This window comes from Mya arenaria, chromosome 9, assembly GCF_026914265.1.
Source record: "Mya arenaria isolate MELC-2E11 chromosome 9, ASM2691426v1".
In the NCBI taxonomy this organism is placed as follows: Eukaryota; Metazoa; Mollusca; class Bivalvia; order Myida; family Myidae; genus Mya; species Mya arenaria.
This window is the reverse complement of record NC_069130.1, coordinates 49,212,980-49,224,642: the sequence shown is the minus strand read 5'-3', so window position 1 is coordinate 49,224,642 and position 11,663 is coordinate 49,212,980. Positions and strand designations below refer to the sequence as shown.

The following is an 11,663-nucleotide window of genomic DNA, read 5'->3' as shown; positions in this document are numbered from 1 at the left end:
ATTATTATTATTATTATTATTATTATTTTTATAATAATTATTATTATTATTATTATTATTATTATTATTATTATTATTATTATTATTATTATTATTATTATTTTATGTAAACCCACGACCGGGCCTCTGAAATGAACTAATTTACTCTTAACAAAGAAATACACTGACAAGACTGTCATTTTCAGTCGATGACGTCACTTTGGGTAAAAAAAGAGTTAACAGCGTGTTTATTTCGTTTTCAGTAGAGAGTGTTTCATTTGTAAACGAAAGATTTAAACAAGCATCCACGAGTTTGTTTATTTGTTCGTTTGTTTACAATTAAACCAAAAATGTACAAATTCGCAGTTTTCGCAATTTTTGCCGCGCTAGCATGCGGTATTCAGGCTCAAAGCAATATTATGGACTATATGGTCATGCAATCTATATTGGGTAACAAGAATCAGGCGTCTAGTGCTCCCGGACGTGGAAACCCCGCAGCTGCCGACCCCAATCCTTTTGACGCTCTTTTTGGAGGAACCTCTTCGGGCAATACTGGAGGTAGCGACCCGCTGTCTTCCTTATTCGGGGGCAATTCAATGTCGTCGGTTGGCGGCGGCAGTCCGTTGGCGGCTATTGGTGGTAGTCGTAGAGGGGCCGGAAATGCGGGAAACAACGACATGTTCTCCAGTTTGATGAGCAGCCCTATGGGACTAATGGCTGCCAGCAGTGAGTGACATAATTAACTATTACTAAATTAGTATTAATTCAAATACATGTGCTTTCCGGAGAATTATCAGTGCAATAAAATGATAGTTCACTGTTTGAAAACAATTACAGTAACAATTAGATAGTTTTCACTGTTTTGGAACTTTAGCTCGCTCTCATTTCTAAATCAAATGTCAGCGCGTACATGGCTGGGAAACAATTTCAACGACGTCATTTTTAAATGACGTTCCTTTCGTATACATTTTGGCGCGCTGTTCTGAAAAAAGCAAGATATTTCAGCTCGTAAACACCAAAAGTAAATTGTACGACGAAACACACAATTATCCTCTATTTATTAAATTGTTGTACACTGTTTTAATTTGATTTTGAATGCAGTGGTTATGAATCACGTTCAAGTCCGTTGTTCGCTAGGCCTGCAAACTTTTAAGACCGTAAATCGGAATCTACCATAGGTAGAACGACATGAAAAAAAATAACATTTCACGAATTAATGCGCGCACGGGCGTATCAACCCCAGCACTGTTGAAATTGCGGTGGTCAACCACCTAATTTACATTACCAATCTGCTCTAATAGCTACGGAGCTGCATGAGTAGCTCGCTAATGTAGCGCTGAAATGAGTATTCATAATATGTTGTTCGTTTAGAATAGTGCGAATAAGCTGCATTTTTTGCGTAATAACGCAATGTTAATCATAGAAACCGTCATTATTTTCAAATCGACGAGTAAATGCAGAACACGCAAATAGTTTCAATATAAACGCGTTCTGAATCAAAATAAATACATGTATGTATCTGTGTTTACATTTTGGAATTCTCGCGGCCGGGGATCTAGAACTTTCGGTTAAAATATAATCTTGGTCATCAGTTCGGACAGGTTTCTTCGAGAAAAACGGAATTAGTATAAATCCTATGATTAAAAAAGCCTTAAATAGTTTTTGATTAAGGTTGTTAGTATGTACTTACACAAAATAAGAGACATGCAACTGTGTTGCATCAAATCATTATTTGTGTAAGCACATACTAACAAACTTTAACCATTACTAAATACATATTATACACTTTAATAATTAAAATCAAAGCACTTAAAGCGTTAACAGGCTGTCGGCATTATGCACTTATATTGTTAAAAAGAAGAATAAGAAAAGTTTATTAAAGGATAAATTAAATTTAGAACAGCTGGAAAATATCCGTTTTGTTTATTCATTTCATGAAAAAAGTCTTTCAGTATAAGTATATACCGCTCGTTCTTTTACCAGTGTATTTATATTCCGGTCATTTGGTATCATTCGAATATTCGGATATGAAGGCATATGTATAAGGGCGTTGAAACTGTTTCCCAGCATGCTGTACGTTATCCCATCACACTGTACTTGTTTCTACCTGAAACGGGCTTTAGCGAGATTCATATCCGCTTCCGGGTGCAGCTGTTTAGCGATACCAAAGAGCTAAAACAAAAACAAAAACAGACAAATAAACTATCCTTACTCTATATTAACTGCAATTTTGTTCCGTTTTGTAGGTGGGGCCGTGGAAAACATGTTTGAGATGTACGCCTGTGGACAAATGAACATGCCTCTTAATGCGTGCCTTAGTGCTAGTTTACTTTTGTAAGCTAAGCCAGTCACCAGTTCCGGCCTTTAACGCCTCCGACGGAAAGCGGCAACCAGCACATTGACGGGATATCACGTTTTCGTGATATGTAATTCAAAACGATGAAATATACAATATAATTGTTCATGAATTTGTTTTCCGTGTTTCAAAGATGTTTTATCTCCTTGTACGAACAAAACGAAGTATTAGTTTGATATTTAAAATTCGTGTGTTCAGCAAAATGTTTATTGTTTACTAAACAGATAGGCAAGCTTTAACGGATTTGACAACATGTACTTTTAAGCACAAATCTGAAAGATTTTCAGATATAGTTCACTTCATACCTAATTTCATTTATTTGTGTCTAAACTGACAAATTAAAAATATTAAAAAAAACGCATATATTGTTATGGATTCATTATGTGTCACAGCCGCGCATGCTCCAGCCTCGCGCCAATATAATTATTGACAGACGTATTTTACAGGCCTAGTTTAAGGAATTCTGGCATGATAATCCCTGTTAATTGCACTGGTGTCACAGTAGGGACCAATTTCCTGTGTATTCGTTTATTGGCTCAGGGCCATTTAGGGTCCATTTTTATAATACAATATCGAAAACAGCACAGCAGGATACTCAGATTGGAGATCCGATAAGACAATTAGGCAATAGGATTAAGATCAATTAACAGCGGTTGTGTACAAATACACAAGTTTTTGAGGGAAAGGGTGAGGGGGTCACTTATAGAAGGCTAAAACTAGGCATTTAAGTTAATTGGTGTCAAGATCAACGTCGCCAGTTTCCATTCATTAACTTTATTTAGAATACAAACTACATTTTCAGCCAATGAAATTGCCGATAGACAATCATTAAGTTCTAGGCTTAATCATTAGGAACGTGAACTTTCGTGGGTGTTTTCCCAGGGCTTCCGTTAAAGGAAGTTTGGAAGTATATTACTCCCTAGAAATGGGTTAAAACTTCCAAAATAGATTCCTTGGAAGTACAAAAACTTCCATAATTTTGAAGAAAACTTCCAAAGTTGAAAGCTTGGAAGTACAAAAAATCAAAACCTTTTGTCAATATTACTTTTATAGTCATGCTTTCAATCAGTTTAAGTGTTTTTAAGTAAAAGGAATTATAATAATATAAGTTAAAGTGAAAATTATTTGATTTTTAATATATTTGTTGAAAATAGTTGAAAAAGATATTGTATTATGGAAACTTCCATATTTCAGTGTAAAACTTCCAAAAGTGATTCACAGGAAGTTCATACTTCCAGTTTCAAATTCTTATTTTCCTACTTCCACTCGTCCAGTAGACATTCCCTGTGTCGGATTTTGCGTTCACAATGAGGTTGTATTCAAAGTCAGTAAGATGACCTGAAATAAATTTTAATGATTAAGAAGAGCTTCATATCCATCATATTGAACTGAAACTTGAAGTATAGCTAGAGATATGAAGACGTTCCTCGGGATCGCATCTATGGTTATTGGTGATGTTAAGGTCCTACCGGTACAGGTTGTTTTTTCTACTGGTAAACATAGGCAAAAGGAGGTTTTCGCTAAATTTCTTTAGTTCGAAATTAGTTATAGCAACACAACTTTGTTTATTACAATTGCATGAAGAGCCAAAACTTGCGATTACAATTGAGGTAGGTAGGATCACGGTCGAGGGCACTGATTCTATAAATAGTAATAAAAGCGTTGAAAAGCTGTAGGCGCGTCAAGCGTGTTTTAACTATTTTTCACAATTCTGTTCACTGGCAATAATGATCGAATCCAAAAAATCGTTTGAGTTGCCACAAATTGTAACCAATAAGATCCTGTCAAGACCTAAGCATAGGCAATGTTAGTTGATGGATTGATAATACAATTTGCTAGTTTCATAACAGTAACTGATGAACCCATATGTACTTCCTCACCAAAATTTGTTTCAGATTCTTCGGCTTGCTTTCAAATTTACATTAACGTTGCTATCTTATGAACGTATTTATATAAAGTGGTATTTCAATCCGCACTATCTAAAACCGCATAACGTCCCAGTTTCGAAACAATGGTGCATTATTTTTTCAACATGTCATGTCAAAAAGTGTATCTGACGATACCTGATTTCAGAAAGCGGTACTTAAGTCTGTATGCCTGTGGCTTGTAGGTCTGACACCACTAAATAAGTTTCCTATATATTCTATAGTCAACTGACCTTGTTGCATGCAAGAAAACACTTATTTCTAGTGATTCATACCTCCAACACCATTTTAAGGGAGAAAGCTCCACTTGTGTCATAAACAAAGCTACGTTAGTAAAAATAAAATTGGTTGAATGTAACCAGTTTGTATTCGGTAAAATGACAATATCCGGTGTACGAGGACAAACAATGCGGTGAAAATGTAAACAATAAAAAGTACATCAAGTAGATCCAGCATGTTGAGCCTTTTTTAAAAAATCACAAACCATTCTGCTTCAAAACCTATATGAATGGAAGGTAACCAATGGTCTGGGATGGTATAACCATGCTTTTATTCAAGGTCATGTGTAATTTAAAACAAATACGGCATGTAACAATGAGTAGGCACTTCCGAGTTGATGTAAATTGGTCTTTTAGCCTAAACTTCAATAATATCAGTCATAATTGAAGTATAATAATGAAACCTAGTGTATAGATAGCTCATACGAGAAGCACATTGAGATTGCATTTGTGATTTGTAGTTTTGATCGCTGATGACGATTTTTACATAATATATCCTTATTGTTTATTATTAACTGGTATTTCAAAGCAATTATTTTATGAACATTCATTAATGAACTTTTTATTAAATGCAACTTTATTCCACACATATCAGTAAATTGTTGTGTAAATGTTCCGGGAAGTTTGTATTACAAAGTCATACAGTTAAAAACGATTTTTTATAGATGTGTATTTGTTATAAAATTCAATTGATGTCCTAGCAATTGTTTAAGTCTTTAATTCGTTTTGTATGAAAGCAAATGTTCGAACATTCTTCTTCAAGATTTCGTTTGAAAACAGGTTAACCATTTTTCTAATAAACGATTAACTATGCTTATTTACAAAAAAAATCTTATTCAAACATGAACCGCTACCTTTTTTTATTTTCAAATCATTATTTTGGGCAGAATTTACTGATTCAAACGTGAGGTGTTTCGTTGTGATCAAGGGAAGGTAACTATAGTTGAATTTAAAAGTTCTTAATTTGTTCACTCCTTGCATGAAACTTCATATTCCATTGAAAACATGAACGATTTATGACGATAGTACGCTTTTCTGACGTCATGGATCAAGTCGAGTTCCATGATTGTGTAAACGCGTATCCGATGAGACCGCGTAAATAGTGTTTAAAAACTTTAAATGCGACATGAGATTACCAGACAATTCAAGATATAACAAGACTTCATGAAACGTTTCTAAAAATAAATATGTTACTGAATAATTAGTAAATATTGTAAAAAAACACACACACACTTAAATAACATCAGTATGTAAAAGGTAGCACTCAACACGTGCCACTATGCTGATACTGAATTAACATCAGTATGTTAAAGGTAACACTCAACACGTGCTACTATGCTGATACTGAATTAACATCAGTATGTTAAAAGTAGCACTCAACACGTGCAACTATGCTGGTACTGAATTAACATCAGTATGTTAAAGGTAGCACTCAACACGTGCTACGATGCTGATACTGAATTAACATCAGTATGTTAAAGGTAGCACTCAACACGTGCTACTATGCTGATACTGAATTAACATCAGTATGTTAAAGGTAGCACTCAACACGTGCTACTATGCTGATACTGAATTAACATCAGTATGTTAAAGGTGGCACTCAACACGTGCTACTATGCTGATACTGAATAAACATCAGTATGTAAAAGGTGGCACTCAACACGTGCCACTATGCTGATACTAAATTAGCATCAGTATGTGAAAGGTAGCACTCAACACGTGCAGATACGAGTTTGGAAAGCAACAGTAGCGTGGATTTTCAATTCGGCGTGCTATATTTTCACTGTAAGATGTAGAAAAGCATATGATAATACATTTTATTTGACTTGAATTTGATCATGTAAATATAAAACTGAAGCGTCATATATAAAATACGCCATTTGCCTGACTAACGTTGTGTCGTATGATTTATGCGATTGTTTGTTCAGTGGAAATGTGTTGTATACAACACAATGAAACACAATGAAAACACTCAATCCGACCCCTAATCTCTCTTTGTAAATACAAAGTAAGGTTGAAAACTTTGTTGAAAATAGGCTATTGTATGGTTCAAGATCCACCTCCATCCAAAAACTTGAATAAGACAAGTTGGTGTTAGTATGTGTCGCTAAAAATACCATTCCGGCCTGACATTACGTGCAAGGATCAACCATTGTCCGGCGGGACACAGTATCGTACTGTCTCTTAAAATCTGCTGACTGGATATTAAAGTTGTATGTTTCCATCATATTGACATAAAAAGTTCGCTTGGACACTTTTAATGGGAAGGAGCGCACCCGCATGGCGATAGGGGTGCCTAGTGTCCGCCAGGAGCACACCTTCGATCCGCTATAAGATCACTTGTCTCACAATTACTTGGTATTTGGACTGCATTTTTTTGACCATTCGAGCGACTTTTGGTCGTTTATTTTTATACATTAATATTTTGAAATTTATGTCATACATTCTTTATCATTCATTGAATGATTAAGATTGTATGAAATTGTAAAATATTTAATATGTAAAAATAAACGACCAAAAGTTGATTATTTGTTAATTAATGTTATCATAGAGAACTAAAACACATTTTTTTATGATTCTCAGTCCAAGAGATCACCCTAGGGACCAATCGCTCGACTGGCGAAAGAATGCAGTCCAAATACCAAGTAACTGTGACTTGTCTCACTAAAGATATACCAAAAATCGTCTTTGATAAATCTAGTAAAAGAACTAGCATTGTGAAAACGAAAGTAAAGACTTTAAAATAAATAACCATAAACAGTTGATTTGAACTTTCCTGGTCCGTAACGTGAAAATAATTTCACCTTAAAAAACCAGGAATCTGTCATGCATGTCAATTTTGACCGTGATCGTCGGATCAGATATATAACGTCACTTCCGGCAAGAATTAGGTAGAAAACTGCGAGAACTTTAAATACAATAGAACGTTCACCCGTGAAGTGTATACAAACTCTATACTGCAACTTCACATACTCTGTGTCTAACGATATTTAATCTTTGTGATCAACTGTAGCGAATTGTTTAAACCTTTGACTCGTTGTCCACAAGTTATCTTTTGGCTAATCTGCACTTTCAAATTATTTCAATGGTTAATAGTGAATATTAGATAACTATTGACCAACCAATGAATATTTTGGCTATTTTTGCCAAAACCAATAAAAAAAACAACAGTTTTGAAGAATTGGTTGTAAAAGTATAACAAAGGGAATTCACTTATCGTATTCGATATTTGAAAAAACAACAACTAAATCTTTAGTTATTTATTTATGTTTCAATTGAGCAAAATATGTAATGTGATACTCTGGTCTACATTTTCGGGTAATGCGACTTAAATATCATCATTTTACTAAGCTTTTATTCAAAATGAAATATTCTAGGCAAAATGATTGAAGTAGGCACAGCATGATCAGGTTGTAATGTCAATGCCGACACAACCCACCCAAGTTTCATAGATCTACATGGTAGACATAAGTGTCATCAAACAAGGTATTACATCATGATCACAGGCGCATTCACAAAAACCGTACGGAAATACGAACATTCCTGCACGTGTTTTCAAGTCATTTGCGCAGTGTCCCACTTATGACGTCATCAGTGACGTCACCTTCGGTCCAAGTGTTGAATGTCTACATCATATATCTACTCATGCAGAAATACGAAATTCTAACGGTACGCATACACATAAGGTACTCCATGATGTTTCCCATGTCAACTGAAAAGAGATCATTAATTTATTATTAATCAAGTGATAATTTATGTGAATGTGAAATATACACAGTGTGTGTATACCACGTGATAAATAACGTCATAAATACTACGTCGGTATGCAACATTTTGCTTAAATAAAGACTTAAATAAAAGATAACTTTTTACAACACCATTTTAAATAAAACAAAGGGCAGTCTTTGCCGCTTAAAGAGTCCCGCCTTCGTTTTATTACCGAAGTTTGATAAGGTCATTAGTTTCATCAAACACTTCGACAAACCTGTTTACAAAATAATGTTTTGACAGTGCTTCCTCAGACGGACATATTTTGAAATGGTTTGTCGAAGTGTTTTAGAAAACTAAACTCTCAATCAAACGCTGGTAAAGAACGAAGGCGGGGCTCCGTAAGCGGCGTAGACTGCAAAAATATTGCCTTCCGATGTAGCATTTATGACGCAATTTATCACGTTGTATACACACACTGTATACAGTCATAAGACAATACATATAAAATCTATGCTATATTGGAGCAATAATAAAACATGTCACGTGTTTCCGATCCGGATATTTCCGACACGAGGGACTGAGTGTAAGCTGGTACGGTCAATATAAATCATTTGCTTGATTTACATAAAAAAAAATAATGGGGGGCGTGGGTTGGGGGTGGGGGGTGATGGGGGTAACATTTTACCTTTTTATTTTTCTAAGATGACTGTGTCACCGTTGAAAATGCGTTCATGCTATTTCTTATAGCATAAGGGACCATAAACACGTGTTTCTAGACTAACCACGAACACCATCGTAACAATTCTCTTTGTTTACATGTGAATGTTTACATCGACACCGGCTTGTATGAATAAACGCCGTTCCCGGACAGTACCGGACCGAAACGCAAATACAAACTCAATTCAACATTATTATTTGAATCAATAGAATTTAACGGGCGGTGGAAAAAGAGACGGAAATCTAGCAATTAATTTAAAGTCGTCCAACAGAGTTGGCCGTGGGCTCAGCAACGCAGCGTGCCCGAGGGTCGGAAATATGGATCTGGACCGGAAAAACGTGATTAATAATCTATGTATTGCTCTTGAAAATGGAGAGGCTAGTCATGACAAGCTCTAACTAGGATGAAGACAAGAATTAAAAACCACTTTTAAGAGAAAGGGGCGTTTAATAAATGTTAAAACTGTATACTTATAACTAGTTTGACATATATGTCATACGATAGTTTTGGGTTAATCCCAATATTTTAGCATCATTAAGCGGTTATGTCACTTTAAAACTTTGTCTGTAACATTAATTGATGAGAGAGGTTTGACCATTTATCCTCAAATTTTAACATCCTATATTTGTTTGAAGACGTTTTATATTTGATTTCTATTTCAAACGAATAATTCCAAATTTTGGGCGATCTATTTTTAGTACGATGGTATAGATGTGACAAACGTGTTACTTTTTATCTCGTTAAAACGACTTTCGTATCTCGTTTAAACGACTTAGTATCTCGTTTATCGATTTGGGATCTCGTTTAAACTACTTAGTTTCTCCCACCTCAGATAAGTAGATCCAATAATTTAACCATGCTAGAAATTCTTTTCTCCCACCTTAGGTAAGTAGCTCCAATAATTAAACCATACTAGAAATTCTTATCTTGCCCATGGGCGAAGATAAAATGCCCGTATGGAACTCCTTTTTAATGATCGCCACATTGTAATTACCTCCCTTGTTGAAGACTGTCGTCTGTAGCGCATCATGGAAACCCAGTCTTGTGGCAATATTTAGAACGCAAATTGATTATTTCTCGCTTCAATTGTCACCGTAAAACAGTTTTCACGCAACTTTCAAGAAATAATGATTCTGAATCACTGCACGCACATCCATAACAACCACGAATTATCACATATCTAAACGCAATTGTTTTCAGTAAGCACAAAAGAGTTCGAGCAAAAAAAATGCATTTTTACTTAATTTTGTTTAACTGAGGCGGGAGAAAAAAATCGTTTACCCAAAACACCCTACGCTCGGGTCGGAATGAACCTATCTTGCACTTTCGGCCATGGGAGATACTTATAATCTCGTTCAAACAACTAACATATCTCGTTCAAACGACTAACATATCTCGTTTTAACGACTAACATATCTCGTTTTAACGACTTAGTATCTCGTTTATACGACTTAATACCTCGTTAAAACGACTTAGTATCTCGTTTAATCGATGTAATTGGCCTATCAAAATCGTCTAGTAATTGCAAATAAACATTGATAAAGAACGGCTGACGGTACGTTCAATTTTTAATATTCGAGATATTAACGAGATAGTTAATCGATTGAATGAGATGTTTAGGCGTTTTAACGAGATAGTTGGCCGTTTTAAAGTTACGGTTAGTAAGCCGTTTTAATAAGGTAAAAATAACACTGTATGTCTCCCCTAGGCAACTGTATTGAAACGCTAATTAAACACTTTAACACCAAAGGAATAAAGATATAATAAAAGCAAACACTTACCTCCTCCAAAGAGTGAAGCTCCGAAAAGTCCACCCATTCCACCACCCGTGCCCCTTCCGCCGCTGCCACCTGCGCCACCGGAACCCCTGCTGCTCATCATCGAGGCCAGCAGGGCGGCGTTAGCGGAATTGCCGCCGGCTCCGCCACGGGCGCCTTGGCTGGCCGCATATGCTGTAGGGCTTTGTGCAGCCGCAGACGCCACCAGCAACGATATCAAAGCGAGGACGATGTAAGCGCGCATTTTGTACTTTCTCTGAGATAATATTCTTCTTTTTCTTAAGAACTACAAATGCGCAAATCGGATCCTAATGATGTGAGCTGTTCAAGTGACGTTCGGCCTCTAACGATAAAGTTTCGCGACTGCTTCTGTCTCATTTTTTAAAGCGATTTTAACTATGCAAACGTCATCTGCTGTCAGATAGCTGGTTGGAACAATGCTCGTCTTTATGTTATTAAATGTTGCACATTAAACTAAATTAGAATGGTTACTTGGCGTGTTAAAATTAAGGCTTCAGTCGTGTTCACTTTTTTTAAAGAGACTCTTTCATAGGTTCCATGTACATTACATAGTATGCAAACTTGGTTTAAATTGAGTCCGTTTATTATCATATTTGAATCTAGCAGTGGCATATAAAATTCGAACGTGGGAACTGAAATATCACCTTTATAAAAATATAAATCCACATAAACGGAATTGGTTTATATGAAATAAGGAACAAAATCGATACATAAGAAGAAGAAGAAGAAGAAGAAGAAGAAGAAGAAGAAGAAGAAGAAGAAGAAGAAGAAGAAGAAGAAGAAGAAAGAGTAAACCTAACTATTATAATGATGATGATGATGATGATGATGATGATGATGATGATGATGATGATGATGATGATGATGATGATGATGATGATGATGATAAACATGTGC

At 35.5% G+C, this 11,663-nt stretch overlaps 2 protein-coding genes across 2 annotated transcripts; one reads left to right on the top strand and one right to left on the bottom strand.

The window, feature by feature from the left end:
* The first annotated feature begins 205 nt into the window (after nucleotides 1–205).
* LOC128203088 (uncharacterized) lies at nucleotides 206–2,441 on the top strand. Its single transcript, XM_052904357.1, has 2 exons — nucleotides 206–705; nucleotides 2,226–2,441. Exons 1-2 carry the CDS (start codon nucleotides 330–332, stop codon nucleotides 2,315–2,317), a joined length of 468 nt encoding a protein of 155 aa, XP_052760317.1. The 5' UTR covers nucleotides 206–329; the 3' UTR covers nucleotides 2,318–2,441.
* A 5,342-nt stretch (nucleotides 2,442–7,783) lies between these two features.
* LOC128203065 (uncharacterized PE-PGRS family protein PE_PGRS10-like) lies at nucleotides 7,784–11,118 on the bottom strand. Its single transcript, XM_052904320.1, has 2 exons — nucleotides 10,749–11,118; nucleotides 7,784–8,250 (listed from the first exon to the last, which is right to left on the bottom strand). Exons 1-2 carry the CDS (start codon nucleotides 10,987–10,989, stop codon nucleotides 8,165–8,167), a joined length of 327 nt encoding a protein of 108 aa, XP_052760280.1. The 5' UTR covers nucleotides 10,990–11,118; the 3' UTR covers nucleotides 7,784–8,164.
* Between the last annotated feature and the right edge of the window lie 545 nt (nucleotides 11,119–11,663).

Excerpts from the sequence above, each read along its gene's own strand:
- LOC128203088 (XM_052904357.1), top strand. The coding sequence starts at position 330 with ATGTACAAATTCGCAGTTTTCGCAATTTTTGCCGCGCTAGCATGCGGT. Across the intron at positions 706-2,225 it reads GGGACTAATGGCTGCCAGCA|GTGGGGCCGTGGAAAACATG; the intron begins GTGAGTGACATA and ends TCCGTTTTGTAG.
- LOC128203065 (XM_052904320.1), bottom strand. The coding sequence starts at position 10,989 with ATGCGCGCTTACATCGTCCTCGCTTTGATATCGTTGCTGGTGGCGTCT. Across the intron at positions 8,251-10,748 it reads AGCTTCACTCTTTGGAGGAG|TTGACATGGGAAACATCATG; the intron begins GTAAGTGTTTGC and ends ATCTCTTTTCAG.